The 18,102-nt window shown below is 44.4% G+C and overlaps 1 protein-coding gene across 1 annotated transcript in view; it reads left to right on the plus strand.

Moving 5' to 3' along the window:
- Positions 1-9,029: 9,029 nt before the first annotated feature.
- Positions 9,030-18,102, plus strand: part of MAMLD1 (mastermind like domain containing 1) — an 82,274-nt gene continuing 73,201 nt past the window's right edge. The window contains exon 1 of the mRNA XM_051630406.1: positions 9,030-9,313. Within this exon, the coding sequence (XP_051486366.1) occupies positions 9,260-9,313 (54 nt within the window). The 5' untranslated portion in view covers positions 9,030-9,259. The remainder of the gene's footprint in view (positions 9,314-18,102) is intronic.

Below are 18,102 nucleotides of genomic sequence, written 5' to 3' on the forward strand. Positions count from 1 at the left end.
AGAGCTAGAGTGGTCAAAGGGATTTTAGAGGTTCATTTCCAAATCAGGTGAAAATTGTCTTTGAATTATAGAATCATGGAATGCTTTGGGTTGGAATGGATCTCAAAGATCTTCTAGTTCCAACCCCCCTGTATGGGCAGGGACACCTCCCACTAGACCAGGTTGGTCAAAGCCCCATCCAACCTGCCCTTCAACACTTGCAGGGATGGGGCAGCCACAGCTTCTCTGGACAATCTGGGCCAGTGTGTCACTGCCCTCATGGTAAATAATTTCTTCCTAATATCTAATATAAATCTCCCTCTTTTAGTTTGAAAACATTATCTCTTCATCCTCTCGCTCCAGGGTCTTGTCAAAAGCCCCTCCCCAACTTTCCTGTAGCCCCTTCAGGTACTGGAAGGCTACTCTGAGATCTCCCCAGAGCCTTCTCTTCTCCAGGCTGAACAATTCCAGCTCTTTCAGCCTGTTGTCACAGAAGAGGTGCTTCAGCCCTCTGCTCATCTTCATGGCCCTTCTCTGGACTCACTCTAGCATGTCAATGTCCTTCATGTGTTGGGGGCTCCAGAACTGGACACAGTACTCCAGGTGGGCTCTCAGGAGAGCAGAGTAAAATGAGCAGGACTGATCCTTCACTGGCGTTAATCCCCAAGCTTTTCAGGGCTGTACTGTTCACATGAAGTAGGCATTAGCCAGGTGGCATCCCCTGCTCTGGAAGCCATCCACACACCTTTTCCATCCTCCCATGGCAAAATGCAACCTGCTTCAGTTTAATGGGTAAGCTGCAGTTGATGCTGCTCCAAATAGCAATGGGCCCAAGAGCTGCAGAGCAGGGTGATCACTACCACCTTTTTGACAGGGAACTTGCTTTCCTTGTCCTGACCCATCTTCACTAGCCATGGCAGAAGGTAGGGAGGGAACCTGGTTCATCTACCTCTTGCAGTCTTTACCTGCAAAGATTAGCCTGGCTAGCTGTGTGAAGGCTGCACCCTTTTCTCCTGTTCCTGAAGTTAATCTATTCTGCACTGTACAAAAACATGTGAGGGCGAAGTGACAAGACAAAAGAAAATGCAATCCTGTTGATTCTGTCATTTCTGCCACTGCTGTCAGCCCTGAAGGTTTTGTATTTTAGTAAACAGAGAACTCATTATGACATGCGAGTGACTTGAGAAAAGTGATGGAAAAATAGAATTTTTTGGAGAAAAATATACAAACAAAAACATGCTCTGAACACTGAGATAGGTGTGCACCAAAGAGCACACAGCAGAATTGTCAGCATCTTTCACCAAATCCCCCAAATGCCATTGAACTTTCATAAGAAGCTCATGACTGAACTACTATGGTCCAAAACCTCATGGACTCTTTTGTTGGTCTCTAAGGTCCACTGTCAGTGGGCAGGTAGCCAGCTGCTGAGTCCACACTATGGTACTGCCCATCCTGGCAGCAGCAGCCTGCAGCAGGGTTAGAGACAGACCCATCTCCATCCATCCAAGAGAGCTTCCCTTGGGAAAGGGAAGGCAGGAGAGTGGGTGGTTGGAATTAGAGGTATGAGCACTGCAGATGGACCAAAAGGAAGTCTTGAGTTGTAGGGCTAAATGAAACAAATGCTGTGCAGGAATATGTCAGGTGAGCAGGTGATGGGCAGAAGGACCAATGGGACATGCTGAGAGGACACACATAACCAAACTCCCCACACTCATCCTGGTATTCTTCGTTTCTAATTTTTACAAGTGCTGGCAATTCAGCTGTCACTCTTGGCCCTAATGGACACGGTTACTGTCCCCATCATCCTTTTGTGCTTGCATGTTCTGTAACTTGCTCATGACAGATCTGTTCCTAAAAGTAGTCAAATGCAAGCTGTTTCTTGAGCTGTATGAAAGTCTGAGGCTGTATCTGTCCTGTAATTTAAAGATGCTCTGAGAAATCTTTTGAGTAATTTCCTCTGGGGGGCAAGGAGGAAGGTGGTGCAATTTCTCAGGACAGTGCTTTCTTATTAATTTTAATAACAAAGAGAATAATTCCAGGTGGATGCCATAGTTGTGCAAGTCATGCTGATACTATCTTGGACATAGAAATGTATCTTAACAGCTGGTGTTCGTTCTTGCACTGAAGGGAAATAGAGCTCAATTTTTTGGCTCAAGAAATCTGACACTAGTTGAGACAACACACATTTTTATACAAGGCTGCAGCCGCTAGCAAATGGATGCATATTTATATGACAGGAGATGCTCAGTAGCCCTGGGAAACCAAGATTTTAAATCAATAATTTCTAGTAAATCACAAACTGACATTGGCAACATCCTAGTCTGGCTGAATATCTGTATCATCACAGGCACTCTTCTTTAATAAACAGAACATACGATGTTTCATGCATTGGTTTTGCATTTTCTTGACAACTGCATAAAAGTATAATTTCTATGCTGGATCCAAGGAATCTCTGACAAAGGGAAAAGGGGCACATTTGTTTCTGTGGGCTTTATGGTTTTAAATCTCGGGGCCAATTCTGCCATCAGGTAGTTTATGAATATTCATGTAAATTGTTTTGATTTGAAGAATATGTAACTTTGCCATGTATCTGGCATGGAAAGAATAGTTTGACAGTCATGAAATGGAGATTACTTTAAAAAAATAGCATTAGCACTAGCAAAGAGACGACAACTCCAGGAACAAAAGGGAAAATAAAGAAAGGTGTGGGTTTCCTGAGGGAAGCAAAATTATGAGATCCTGTCTTAAAAACAATATAGGACCATATTTGCAGACTTAGATGTTTAAAGCAATTTGGAATCCCTTGTACCAGGTATGGGCCACGTTCTGCCTTTCTGTTGACTTCTAGAGGAGCTGAGGCAGGTTCGTATGTTGCTGATTGCTGCTCGTGTGTGTGAACTGAAAGATCCAGCAGTGAGAAAACAGCAAAGCTGGAATTATTCCTAAGCCTGTTTTGCGTTATTGTCTTCTGAGTGTCGCTTTACTTGCAGTTAGGTACAGAAGTGAAATAAGTGTGCATCCTGTTGCCCAGGCCTATTGTTAACTTGGAAATTTCCCAAGTGACACCTGTCACTGTTTTCTTCTGATCTGATACCCCTTCCCTGGGCTGGAAGCTGTTTTTGTGCCCACTTGGCTGCTGGAGCTCTGCAGCAGCTGCCAAATGTGAGAGCGCTGCCGAATGTAATGCATGGAGAAAAGGCATCTCCTGGGTAGTGACAGGCACTGCCAGCACAGGCTCATTTAAATGATGTATGTGTATTTGCATGTACATTTTTGGTTGAGCATACGATAGCTTTTATTCTTAGATGTGTGTGAGGCTGAAGGTGAAATCTGCAGAGGCCCCAGCCCTGCCATCCCATGCCCTGCAGCCCAACTCCTCTGGTGAGAGAGGCCAGCACAAGGGCCGTGCTTGCTGGGCAAACCCTGTGGCAGCATGGGGAGCACACCTTGTGAATCAAGAGAGAAAAGGTTTTATGCACAAGCCAGAACTGGATACATTTTTTTAATTAGCAAACTTTTTCAATATGTTGTTGCTAACAATGCAGCTATTAAATGTATTATGTTCGCTTATGTCCTCTTCCATATTTTTAAGGGAAAACCTTATTTGTGGTAAGACAATCAGAATTGAAATGACCATAAGTCCTGGGCAAACACAGTTAAATATGTTTTTAATAATACAGCCTTTCTGTAGAAGAATTTGGCCTTGATGAAGGTGCATCAGATATTTTGATACTCTTCTAGCACTGCTTCCTAGCCTCAGTCACAGTGGAGATCTGTGCTCAGAGCACTTTGCCACTTCTTCTGGCCTGATTGCAAGTAGAGATGAAGAGAAACATCGAGGAGCTAAATCCTGCAGGTCAGATTTCACTCAAGTAAAAATGAAATGCCTGGATGAGATCAACAAGTTTGTGTTTGCATAAAAAAGATTTTATGTAGTGGTTTTGAGTTTGGGAGGTGACTTGATCACACCAGTGCTGATGGTGCAGAAGTATCTGTGTGCTAACCTAGGCATTCAAGTAATCCCTTCAGTTTCTGAGAGTCATGCATAATGTTAAGCATGTGCTTAAGTGTACCTCTGAGCTGTGCAAATAATTTATTTCTGTATTGAAAATATAAGTTCAAAGTAGATCAATTTGGAACAAGCATATTAGGCATCCAAGCAGATATTAACGTTATTTTAACCTATACTTCATTAGAAGCTACATAGCTTATGCTGTGTACCTTTCTATGAAAATATGAAGAAATGACTGGTAGTACTGTTACTAACTCCTAAATACAGAGATTCTGGTTAAATGTGTATCTGTTTTTTCTGTACAAAAGACAAAATCTGCATTCACTTTGCTTTATATAATTTCCTAAACATGTTCATGTACCCACTGAAATGTTAGTATGCCAGTCCATTCTTTGGTGATTTCACTCATCACTTTGGTGATGAACACTCAGGTAAATAATAACCTACTGAAGGAAACACTGATTGACTGTGGTGTTCTCTCATGTTCAAATTGACCAAAGCCGTGCTGAAACTGCTAACTGTTAGCTAACTTTTAGCTAACTGCTCACAAAGTTTTTCCTTGAAGCTTCCTGTTTTCTGAAAAGTAATGTTTCTTCTAAAAATTAGAATGCATGCTTCAATAATTATACATATTTTTCTGCATTACTTATAGAACTAACTGTAGCAATTATTACTGCATAAATTGAATTTATTTATTGATGCAATTTACCTGTTTTCAGGTATTTTCCCACATACTTTTAATTGGAAAAAAGGCATCCAATTAAACACATTTAGAAATTACCTGAGATACTGTTTTAGTCAACACATGATGTTACTGATGTTAATAGTGTATTAGAATGAATAGAAATAGTAAAGTAGAAATTAATTGAAATTTTGCATGCATTATAAATTTCATCCCCAATATATTACAGTGAATTATGGGGGATTTACACAAGGGACACGAACCCTCTTGATTCTGAGCATTACACAGTCACAAATTGTTAGTCTTCAGGAATAAACTTGCTAAAAAACTTGCACACTCACTTTGTCCTGCAATTGTTCAGTAAAGGTTTCTATCTTCTGAAGCATCAACTATTGCCTGTGGTCAGAGACAAGACACCAAATTAGCTAGATCACTGATCTAATCTAGCACATGAAGTGCAATAGTGACCAGTCAAACCAAAGGCTCATCAAGCCAAATATCTGTGCCTTGAAGTGGCTGCTATTAGATCCTTAGGAAAGAACCTGCTATGGACACAAAGCATGCTAAAGGTTTGTGTTTTGGGTAGAATTAGGACAAACTCTTGTTCTATCTTGTGAAGACTTGTGTATGTCTGTTGCAGTTCATGTGATTTTACTCCCCAGGAACTTTGCTTTGCATTTTAGCTCCCAATAAATGTATGATGAAAGTGTATTTCAGCCAAAGTCATTGATTTTTACCTGATTTCAGGTCAAAAACCTTCAAGTAGCAAAGCGTCACATGATTTCCATCCATCTGATTCTGGGTCACTGACAAATCTATGAATCCTTCAGTGACTCTGTGGTGCATCCTTGCACTGCTCGATTGCTGCTACTCTTCAGGGTACCAGATGTGCTGTGGAGCAGCCTTTGTCTGCTCAGACCTTCCTTGTCCTTACTGATGCCAGGAATACCCAGAGACCAGCTGGGAGCTGGGCACGGTTCTCCTGGGAGAACAGAGTCCCAGCATGAAGGTTACCTGGACACTCAGGTTCAGCGTGTTTAGCAACCTGAAAGATGAAAATCTTTTCTCTAGCCCTTGGCCACCTCATATTGGCAGCACCTGTGGCTCAAGTGAGTGATCCTTTCACTTGGTGAATGGGCAGTTAGTTTAGCACATTGCAGCTTTCTAACTAACAATTCTCCTTAGAACTAAGAAAATGATACTGCTTTTTCAAAAACTATGGAGAACAGGACAAGCATTGGTCTTGTTTGGGGTTTTTTTTAGAGAAGATGCAGTTTAGTGCACTTCTTTCAGTTTGTTATTTTTTAGATACAGTTAAAACTTTTCAGCTCTCAGACTCCACTTTTGAGTGAGATATGTCTATTTGGGAGTAAACAATGCTAGTTTTATTAAGTGAACAAAGAAAATTATATTTTCTATGAATATGAAAGAAGCCAAGTAAAATATGGCAAAGTACTGTGAAACTGATACAGAACAGGATTAATGCCAGCCAGTCAGGCCTTGGTTTGATGCCCAGTGCTGGGAGAAGCATTTGAGGAACTGGGATACATTCTGACCTGTGGGCATAACAGCCTTGATGCCCTTCAGATTGCCTCTTCAGAATCCCAGAGCTCACCTTTTCAAAATATGACAGAAGCACAATAATAAGATAGTCAGCAGTTTGTTTAGGGTAGGCCTAGCCTAGGAAGAAAAAATGCTGCCCTGAAGAAGTCAATGAAAGTTTGTCATTGATTCCAGAGCAGCCAGGGATGCCCCCAGGTCACTTAGAGTAAATATGAGTATTTTCTTTAGGCATAATTTAATCACCAAAGACCAAAATTGCAACCCTGAAATCCCCTACTTAGCCATTACCCATCACTGAAAATGAGTGATCTCTGCAAGGCTGTTACTTTTCTTGTTCAGTGCTCACACAGCCTGGAATTAGGCTTCTGTGTACACCCAGACCTGTCCTTGCTGTCACACTGTTCAGCAGCCCATCTTCACCTGATCAGCCCAAAGCATTGTGCTTGACAGCATGGGGGCACTTGCTCCAGGCTGCCAGAGTGAAATCCAGACCTCCAGACCTCATGCAGCATCAGCCAGTAGGTTAAAAAAAACAAAACAAACAAAAAAAACCCATGTTGCTACAGTTCAGTAGTGGAGTAACCAACTGTTACAAGTACTTGTCTCAGTTTTATTTCTGAGTGTATCCCACCTTGAAGAGAACACAAACCACTATCTGGCAAGCAGATACCTTTGATAACTAAAGAGAACAGCATCCTTCCTGCTGCATCAGCAGGTACAGACAGGACTCCTATACGCCCTGCTCATGTTGTCTTCCTCTTGGGGAAGTCCTTTAGTCTAGTTGTATGAAGTGAATTTGTCAGGAAGTTCAGATGTCTAGCAAGAGTCATGAATGACATGGTTTGTCCAAAACTTGAGGATAAATGACTGGAGTGCACTGAAGGTGCTGCATAATAAAACTGCCAGCGACCTACCGTATGCTCATCATCTGAGCATGGTGTGGTAGGTACAGTATAGCCATGGAATGTGGGAATCCCTGTGTGTCCCACACGTTTCATACATACATATTTAGTCCAAAAAGCCCCAGGCAGATAGATGGGAGCCCTTATACATGCACACATATTCCTGCAGGGGAGGGTTGCAGACATATGGGGCAGACAGTGGCACCTCCTTGCAGGTGGAGTGTAATTCATGCATGATGAATGCATGTCTCCACTGTGCTTGCTCATTTTAGGTGACTCTTGCTCAGCATCTTGGCTCTTTTAGATCGCATGCAGATGTCCTAATGCTGTGTTTGAGCCCCAGCAGCTCAGGCAAGGTTGTGGATTTGGTCTGGGCCGCCCAACAAACCTAAAAAACAGATGTTTATATGCCTCCCCTTAGAAACTAAAACCTTTTGAGATCTGGCCGTCAGAGCATGTAAAATTCAGGGTGCTCACATGCACACAAGTTTATTATTTTTGTGATTCTATTTTTCAATAGACAAAATATGTTGAAGTAATCTTCAATAATATAGAAGGCAAAATCATTACAAAAGCAAACCAATAAATTTCCAAACAATTCAAACTGCAGTAACCCAAATGCTGCTCAGGGGAGTGGGCTCATGGCTAAAGCAATCACAGGAAATTAGAGGCTTTAGCTGAGGTGAAAACAAAATTTTCTCAGTTGATGAACTGATCTTCCTGGTACTTAGTAACTCAGGCTAGAAAGATTTGTTTTGTCCATAAGTTAACTGCAAGTTGAAGATGATTGCTGTGTGGAAAACTTTCCAGAAAGTGAGGCCAGATTCTGGCTCTACTTGTATGTATTTGGCCACAGTAATTGAGCTTTATTCAAATAAATTTATTCTTAGTTGTGTAGAGCATAATTTACTAATACTACTCTTTTGGGAAGGATTTTTTTTTTAAATAGACATTTTATTGGAAATGGTACTATGTCTTCCTCATCTCATCCACTGAGTCACTGTACCAGGACAGGGTTTCTGGCATCTCCAATGTATCAGGACAGAAGTGACAATCATAGTGATTTAGCAAGGTAATGAAATGAAATTATACCAGCAATTATTTGCAGACCCAGTGTGCTCTCCTAGCTGCCTGCAGCTTGGACTTCCCACTTCTTTCTGCACAATCCAAAAGGAGGTCTGAATAGGTTCTCAGCTTTCAGTTGATGGTCTGTCAAAATCAATATTCAGAGATTGCAGCTTCTAACAAGCACATTTATAGTCTTAGGAGAAGTGTGTGGTTTTATGGGAGCTCTCTAGTCAGAATTGTATCTGTCTTCAGAAATACAGGTACATAGCACAAAGGCGGAAAATGAAACAACTCCACCGTTTCCTTCTCGGTAACCTGGGTTCACCTGTGTCAGATGAGTTTAACCCTTTTATGAGTGGTAGGAGTGTTGAACAGCGTATCCTAATGGCATAAAGAAATAGGAAACTGCACTTAATAACTCAGAGCTTTACACTTCATGCCTCAGGCTATCTTTTCAGTGATTTTTACGCTTTGATTTGGAAAAAAATAAAATCTATTAATTGCCAGTATATTTCTGAGCTACCCTACTTTTGTACCGAATGAACTTGGAGCTCTACAAAGAAGGTGCTAGACATGCTAAGCTGCCTTTTGCGTGTTAAAATACTGTCCGTAGGCTGCATGACTTTCGTCTTCATGCACTGAAGAAAAGAAAAAATAATAATAAAAAAAATAATCCTTGGATCTGAGAGGTTTCCAGCTTCTGAAGAGAAGAAAGTGTTACTTCCCCTTTAAGCCTGGAGCCGTTCGTGTGTGTGTCCGTGTGTGTGAGAGAGTGTGTGTGTGTGTCTCCTCCTCTTTGAGTGACACAGCACTTAGATATGCCTATCAGTAACTTAAACCCCACAAACTCCACCTTCTAAGTGAGGAAGCTGTGGGTTGATGGAAATGTAGTGAGCAGATTGAGACAGACAGTGAATCATTAGCAAACTGCAACGCCAGGATGAACTTGTCTGGAACCTAAAAGGAGAAAACAGTCTCGGAGTCCTCTGCGGTGCTGGGTTTTGCTAACTACAGCCAAAGTGGATCTAAAAGCCGGCTGATCCCCAGTCCAAGATGCTGCTGGTTTCCCAGCGGGTAGAAGCACCACGCATGGAGCCACATATTCCAGTAAGTAGCATTTGAAATCGATACGGACTGGAAAAGTAGGAGTTGATTTTAAAGGACTTAACCACCCTCGGCACAGTTGCTCGGCGCGGCGGCCGGAGCCGCTCTCAGCCGGGGCTGTAAAGTTTGCAGACACGGGTTAAGAAAGTGCCCAGCGTGCGGTGGCTGTGCCCGGCCGGGGCGGGTGTGTAGGGGCTGCGCCGGGGCTTTGGAAGAGGAGAAACCAGGAACTTGGGGTGAACGTTTCGCCCTCCTTTCTGGTGCGAGCTGCTGTCAGTCCGGGGCGAGGAGGGCGGCTGTCGCTTGCGGCGGGCATGGGGGGGAAAGGGGTCTGTGGGGTTTAAGATGGTGGTGGCCAAGGTGATCCGTGGGGGGTTCGGCTCCGGGTGGCCAGGCCGGGGGACGCTTCGGGGCTTCCGTGTCACGGCTTGTGTGGCCGCGGGAGGCGGTGGGTGCTGCCGGAATCGGCCCGGGGGCGAGCGGGGCTCGGGGGTTGCCGGTGCACCCGGTTCGTGATGTCCCCGTGTAAACGCAGCCGGGCTCGCTCGGCACAGCGCGGGGGGGTGTTTAAATTAAACTTAGATCAAACAGGTAGGGAGGATAAACCCATCATCGCAAGGGGACTCCTCCGGCAAGGTGGCACAGGCAGAGGGGCTAGCGCTGGGTCTGTATTGTTTGTTTTGTTGTTTGGGGTTTTTTTAATAACTCCTGGTATTGGTGTTGGCAGCAGTGTGCCTGGTCATTTTGGGAGTCTGAAGCGCACGCTATAGAGGCAGGATTTTGAACAAAAGGCTCCGCCGAACCCAGAAGGAGCTCTCGGTTATTCCTGAAAAGAGTGTGGAGACAAACCTTCTTCATTCTCCTGTTTGGCGAGGTTGCGCGTGTGTGTGTGTGCGTTTCTCGAAAGGGCCCAGAAGTGAGGGAGATGGTGCAAACGCGGCGCATTTGCCACTCTCCGAGACTATACATGTATTTGAAATAAAACGCGTGCTGACTCACGATTTAAACTGTTTTGGTTTCTCATCCTGTGATTAAGATCGGGTTCAGAGCAATTGCAGGGTAAACAAGGCGCTCGCTGACTTGATCCCACGTCTCCTCCTAAGGCAGGGGCTGCCCCTCTCCCCCCGTCACCGCGATCCCTCCTCCCGGTTCCTCCCTCCCCGGCCTGTTGCTGGGTCCGGGGGGGCGGTGGGGCCGAGGGCACCGCGGCTTTTGTTCGGGCTTGGCTGGCGGGGGTTGTCACCAGGGTGACTCGGAGGGATCCCGGGGAGAGCGGCCGTTCCTTGGAAGAAAACGGGCTTTGGTTTCCTTTCACACCGGCTCCCCCCACCCCCCTCCGCCTTCCCCCCCCCCCCCCCTCTCCCTCCCGAACAATAAATTAAAAGGCCGCTTTTGTTTTCTGCGGTGCTCCCGGCGGGGGGAGGCGGGGATGCGGGGCCGGGAGGAGCCGCTGCCCGCCGCGATCGGTCGGGCCCTTTCCCCGGTGCGGTGTGAGGACGCGCGGCCGCCCCGGCTCCTCCCGTCGGAAGCAGCGGAGCCCCTCGGGCACGGCCGGGAACCGGCCGCCTCCTCCTCCTCCTCCGGCACCGGGGGGGGACCCCGCAGTCCCTCCCCTGACCCGCCAGCGGGGAGATTAACCGCGTCTGGTCCCTTCCCCGCGCCGGGGGCGGAGGCGCCGGGCTCCCCCCGCTGGGAGACAGGGGGTGGGTGGGGGTGAGAGGTGGGGGGCTCCGGGAGGGGCGAGGTGCTTCCCCTCTTATATAACGTGTTTCCTTGCTCATCCCTGTAATCCCTGGGTAATGCCTAATGCCCGTGCCCCGGGGGGCAAGAGGGGGCTGCCCCCTCCGGGCCGAACTGATGGGGAAATAAAGCTGCTGATGTGCCAGAAGGACCACATGGTGCCTCCAGGGGAGAGGGAGCCGGAACGGCCTTGAACCTGCCGGACACAGCAGCTGTTTTACTGCCCCCGCCCCGGGCAGCTGATCGGCTACCCCGCTCCCCGGCGGCAGGGGCACGGGCATCCCCCGGGAAAACGCGGGCCTTGCCCGCCCCACCGCCCGCCCCCTCGGCTTCCCCCTCCCCCCTAAAAAGTGGGCGACCCATATTTTGTGCAGTACCGTGCGAGAAGCTGACTGCAAGTAGAACAACAGCGGGGGTGGGAAGCTCCGGCAGTGCGGGGGGGAGGGGTGCCCAGTGCATGGGATTCGAACACCCGCATGGGTGGGAGAAGCCCCTGGGGGACCCGACTGCCCACGGCCGCGCTCCCCAAGTGAACGGCGCAGGCAGGAGCAGTGGGAGTTAAGTTACACGCTAGCACCTAAAAAAGCAGCGATCTAGTTTTGGCACTGACCATTTTCAGTTCTCTCTTCCTGCCATATGTTTGGAAGGGGGAAAAAAAAAAAGAAAAAAGAAAAAAAATCAATTTGGGAAAGATGCTCTCAGCTGAAGGGAGGAGGTGGGCTGAGGGAGCGAGATACGAGGAAATTCCATGTTAGGAAAGCATTAGCAAGGGGTGACTTCTAATGTTTTCCTGCCACTGACGTTGACAGTGACACACATGTGTGGGTTGAAATTGGAACGTCACTGAGTTTTTAAACTCAACCAGGAAATAGTCTGTTGCTCAGGGATAAAAAACAAATAGTTTATATTGTAAGGCAGGTAACATGCAGTTAACAGCTCCTCTCGAGTGAGTGAAGAGCTGTTCAGTGTTTAGAATTGAGCAGTTCAAATTTAATTTAGCCTTTTATTTTCAGAGGGTTGTTTGTTTTTTTTCAAACGAGGGTTTTTTTCATGTCTATTTTTAATCCCTTTAACTAATACTTCAGAATCAGAAAAGCAAATATTGACAGGACTCCACTTTTAGTCCCTTTTAAAAAAGTAGTTCAAACCTGCAAAGTCTCTTGAATTTTTTTACAGCTAAGGTGGTTGTTAAAGGGTTTGGGGGGATTAGTGATTACAGAAGGCAGTTATAATTCTTTTTTAATTCTTTTGTATGGCTTCCTGTTACACAGGTAGAAGTGTTTTATAAATACAGAGTGTTTGGTTTGCGTTTTTTACTGACCTTGTTACAAATGTTACAATGTGGTAGCTTTCAGAGATTTAAAATGGGATTAAGGAGCTATTGTGCTAGATGCTTTCTGAAATACAGGAAGATTTACTGTAAGAGTTCTTGAACCAAGGTGTCAGGCTGACACTCCTGCCCTGACTTAAATGGTTGCTAACCTGCCTGGATGCAAGCTTAGGACAAGGATCAACCTAGGAACTAGCTTCATGAGAGAGACAGAAGTTAGGAAGGCAGAGGTAACACAAGGGCAAGGGTAACAGTAAGTAAAATCCCTGAGTCGTCCTGTAGGTTAAGCACAGTGCAACTCACTGGTTCCCAGTCATTTAATCAATAAATGTTCTGTGTTACTTGCTACTCTGATGAAAGTCGCCTTAAAATAACTTTTATGAATACGTAGCCATGGGAAAGTGAAGTAAATCTTGCAGAAGCTGTGACAAATGGATTTATCCGAACTGGGGGATGGACTGATAGAAGGTTATCTGAGCTCCTTAAATAGGAAGAAAGGCAGGATCCCCAGGTTGTCATTGTTCCCTCATGCTGGCTCTTTCTGAGTGTCAGCGTTTTTCAACGTTTAGGCAAAGGTGACTATAAGTTACGATTCATTAGTACTTGGTATAGTCTCCAAATAAAGATAGCTAAATCAGTTTAAATGATGTTGGCACCTGTCCAAGGAACCCTCTTTATATCTGACACATTTGCCGCTCACTTTTTTTAAGGAACAAGTAATATTGTCATTTCTGTTTTTTCCTCTATGGGAAGAGCAGTATCACAACTCATTGCAGAGGCTTTCTACCTGATGTGCCTGTTTGACTTGCTGTCTTACAAAAAAAGAAAGTATTTTGAACTGAAGGAAGCAGAAGACACACCAAAGCTTTGTGTTGAACTGTTTTATATCAATATTGATTTTTTTAAGGGGGTTTGTGTTATAAAGAGGGAGCTTTTATTCCCCTGAGCTCTTTGGCAATTATCTTCCTGCCATAAATGTTGATACGCACATAATGGATGTAACTAAAAAATCTCCTTATCCCAGCAGAAAAGGCTGACTGTTTGTTGGAGCAGAGAGAATGCTGAGAGTGTGAATAGACAAACCCATATGTCGCTGGTGAGAGAGATAAATGATGGACGAACAGGAGTTGGTTACTATGGATCAGCACAATAAACCAATTCCCATCATACACCTCTCTTAATAATATACCAGTTTCAATGGCATTGACGGGTAACCTAGGTAGCACCACTCAACTGTAAGTTTTTCAACTGTTCTTTTATACATCTCAAAGAACAGTTGGGAGTGTTCTAATTTTTTCAGATGTCGAGTGCTAAAATTATGCAGAACTTCATTCCTTGCCAGTAATTTTGAAGGGGAACTTTAGAGCATTGCTGTGAAGTGCCAAATGTGTATGATACCATTGTGTACTCTTACTAAGTTTTGTTTTCTGCACCAGTAGAAGCAGGGCACTCAAAAAGGCAATTGCTTAACAGATACATGAAGAAACTGTTTAGGTGTCTAGTACTATCCTCATTAGTGTTATTTCAGGTTGGACCAGATATTGGAAGATACTGGAGCAGTGTTTTAAGTGAAAATAGCGAAAGAACAATGCTGGTTTATTTAAAAATAAAAACTCATCCCTGCAGAATGTGCAGTGATCAATAACACAGTTTTAACTTTCTATAACCCATTTCAGGCCTGCCAGCAGCTGAAGGGAAACTTTGCAAAACACCTTGTGATTCCATCATGGTCTCCTTTCTGTGTTCTTTATTATTACTGCTGGTGCTTTGCACAGAAAATTCATGTCTTTGTCAGTTAAAGTTTTCACTTTATATCCTGCTCTTCTAGGAGTTATTTTTCATTGCAGTTGCTGTGGACTGGGCTGTTAGCTCTGCTCAAAATGAAAGTATATCTCAGGGTGACAGTGTAAGCAGGGCTCATGGCTCCTGGGATACAACTCCATTGTTTTCAAAGTCACAAGTCACCAGTTGCACCACCAGAGGTGATGCAGTCAGAGAGGGATAACTAGCAAATGAGCTATGAAGAGTCTTTATTCCTTTTGGGAACCCTGCTTCATGATCATAATTTTTCTTTTTTAAATGGAAGAAAATGTATTGCTAAGTCATTACTTTCCTTCAAGAGGAAAATACTCAGATGAACTGGAAGGTGCTTGTTAGGCCGGGCAGTAGGAGAGTACACCAGTGTGGCTCTTGCCAGGGCCCAGCCTAGCAGTCCTTTATCATTTCATAGTAGATAATGCTCTTAATTCCAGGGTCAAATCTGAGTCTCAAGGGTCAGGCCCTTGAGCAAGCTCCCCTTGCTCCCACCTGTTGGAAGAAGTGAAATGGAAATGAAGCAGGGTGGAGTATGTAGTCTCTGCAGGCTGAATTTGAGCTGGCTCTTGGCTCCTGGGGCAGAACAGTTGTGGCCAAAGGGCAGAGCAGGGGAAAGAGTTGTTAGTTTCCTTCCTCCCCTCCCTGCCATGCAGCCCAGCCAGCTGGACCAGCTGGGGGATGTTGGCTTTGCCCAGGGAGCGGGTGGTCGGTGGCTGTTTCCATGTGGTCAGGGAGGTGCCAGAGGGGCCCAGGTGTGGGAGATGCAGGGGGATGTGGGATTTTGTTGGGCCCTTCACTCTGAGCACTGCCTCATGGGTACAATGAGCCATTGATAAGCGCTGACCTGAGTCAGGGGCTGCTGCCAAGGTGCACCCAGGCCTCCAGAGGGGACTGCTGGACTGACCAAAGTTGCTTTTTGGGAATGGGTGGCCAGGCTGAGGAGATGGAAACCGGAATTCATCATCATATTCTGGGCAAAGGGAGACATCATATTATGACTTGTTGAAATCTGTTCTGCATTTCCCTGCAAGGAATTTGGCAGTTTTATTGATAAAGAAGTGTTGCATAAGTACCCCATCAGGCATGTCCTAATTTGTTACTAATTGATGATCTGGGTAGTACAGAAATATCAGTGGTGTTAATGCACTCCCACAGTGATCTGCCATCTCTGCAAGCCCCCTGTTTTGGTTTTACTTGAGTTGTAATACTTGCTCTTTTTTCCTTTTTTCCCTTTTTCTTGTGGATGTACCTGGTGATCCAACCACACAACTGCCTGTTGTGCTTTCCTGTTTGAGCAGGGACAGCTGGGGGCTCAGCCTGTCACAGACATGATATAGATTATCTCCACAGGGGAGGGTGTTAACTATGTTATTGTTTCACCCCATGTCAGACAATCTATTGAGTGGCACCAGTCTTAGCCCAGGGGGAAGCCAGTTCTTTGTACCTTCCACCTGCGGAGGTGCAGCGCAAGTCAAGTGGGACGGATGCGGTGCTGCCTCTGCAGTTCCTGCTTGGAGAAGCCAGGGAGGTTTTTGCACAGCACAGAGCAAACACCCCTCAGTTTGTCCCCTCTGCTAACATGATATATTTGCATGGATTTAAAAAACAGCTCCTTTTTTTGTTCCATGGCTGGAGAGGTCAGAAAAAACATTTACTTCTGTTGACAGGCACAAAAAAGAAATACTTACTGGATATTATGAACATGATCTGACTGCTTCTTTTGTCTTGTGTTTTTTTATTTTGCATTTCTGTGGAAGTTTCTTTTTTCTAGAATTAAGTGCTCAGAAATCCCAGCAGGTTCAGGAGTTACACCTACCCCAGACATACCTGTTCATGGTTTTCAGAATAACACAGTGCATTTACTCTGTTGTGGGCAATGAAATCCATTCCCTGCATTAAAATCAGAAGCAGCAAGGTAACTTTCTAGTTATGTTGTGAAATAAAATGCCATTGTTCGCTTTTATTAACGTCTCGAGGTTGATTATATGGTGGTTAGAAGCCTGTTCTGCTGTGCAGAAGGCTGTCTTTAATTTCAAGTGGTTGATCCTGATCAGGCAGTTAGAGCGGCTGCAGCAACAATTGCTCTGAGCTCTCAATCACATTTGTCAGAAGATCTTCCTGGACTTACTCTGACTTCCCAGCATTGCCCTTTGGTTGGATAGCAGTGGTGAGGGACTTGCCAATCTTGCCTGTTCTTTGTGCCTAATTCTGAAAGACTGGCAAGCTTTATGCTATGTTTTCTGAAGAGGACCGAGCTTTACTAAGCTGCCTGTCTGTCAGGGATTAATTTAACCTCTAATTACTACATTTTCTTCACAGTTTGCTGCACATGAGCGTGTTATAACAAAAGCACAAAGAAATATGTCATTTTATTTAGCCACTACTCTGAAATTAATTTGGGGGATATAGAGTCAGATCTGACACACTTGGTGTTAAAATAATTGTGCTGGCATTAGAATTAAAGTACATAATCTTGTTGTTTCTAATGATACAACAGTACTAGTGTAAATAGTGTTGTTAACTTGTTAGTCATAGCCACAGTAATAGAAATGATATCTAGTTACAGAGAAATACTCAAATAAGCATGGAAGCAAAGGTTTTCCCAAAATAATTAATGATTTCCCCAAAATAATGTGTGGCTTCTGCTTGATTCCCATCCAGCATCTGGGTTTAGGTTTACATATCTAAGAGTAGTTTGTTTTTTTTCTTCTAAAAATGGCAATAAACAAACATTTGCAATGGCTTGGGCTTCTTCCCGCCAGGATAATGATTTTTGAATTTTTTATTTTATTTATATATATTTTTTTTTTATCATGCAGCATCTTGGGAACAGCACAAAAGGCCATATGTCCTCCTCTGCCTGCTCACACCGACATCAGCGATGCCGCAGCTCATGTAGTGCTGAGGGCAGTGGGTAGCCTTGAAGGAAAGGAGTGGGGCTGTTATGAAACAGAGAATAACTTTCTTCTTTTTCAGTTCTGTGTTCTGTAATATTTACAACAAAGGTATTTTTTTTCCCCTTTGGGAATATTTGGGTTGGGAAATACAGCCCGTCCCCAGTTTAGGTAAATGTAGTTAAAGGAACGGTAGTTGTTACATAAGAAATTTTCAGTTGCTGTCTCTTCATTCTGCCCCGTGCCCATCAGCTCAGAGCAGGCTTGTTGAAATGGCTTTAGGAATGTAATTTCTCACGCAGGGTTGGATCTGCAAAATTGTTAGTTAGGTATATACGATTTATTTCTAGTGGAAACAGAAGAGTGGTTGTATATTTTTCTTTCACGCATTTGGGTTATAAAGCATGAGCTCAACTTGGTAATTCTTCAGTAAAATCTGTAGCTGGATTTGATGGGAAACTTTCCCCAAAGATTCCCCAAGGTCAGACAGGACACAGTTAAGGAGTCAAATCTTGCACTTCGTTTCTCAAAAGAAGAATTAATGTGGCATCGTTATCCAGGCTTGTGACAACAGTGACACAGGATTGCCAAAAAGACTAATGGAAGGGGATGGATGATTGATTCTCTTTACAGTAGTAGATCAGGTTATTTCTCTGAATTCTTTCTTCAGTTCTCCCAGTTCCCAAACTGTAACCAGTTACTGTAATTATTTACTCTAATAACTTCCAATCTACAAGTAAATTGAACATAAATTAAGATCAACTGATGTAAGGAACAGGATGGTTGAGTGAGCTGACAGTGAGGTATGGAGATGCTTTTGCTGATCGGGAGTTGCAGGGGATGGCTGTTTGATGGCTGTGGGGAGTGAATGGTAAGTCCCTGCTCCAATATCTGTGGATATGAGTTTTCATATAACAGTTTGGAGATTCCTAATGTAGAAGCCAGGCATGAATAATGCCTACTCTAATTTCAAAACTGTAAAGATTTTTTTTCTTAAAGGGTCAAAATATCTG

Source organism: Apus apus, chromosome 12 (genome assembly GCF_020740795.1).
Source record: "Apus apus isolate bApuApu2 chromosome 12, bApuApu2.pri.cur, whole genome shotgun sequence".
NCBI lineage: Eukaryota > Metazoa > Chordata > Aves > Apodiformes > Apodidae > Apus > Apus apus.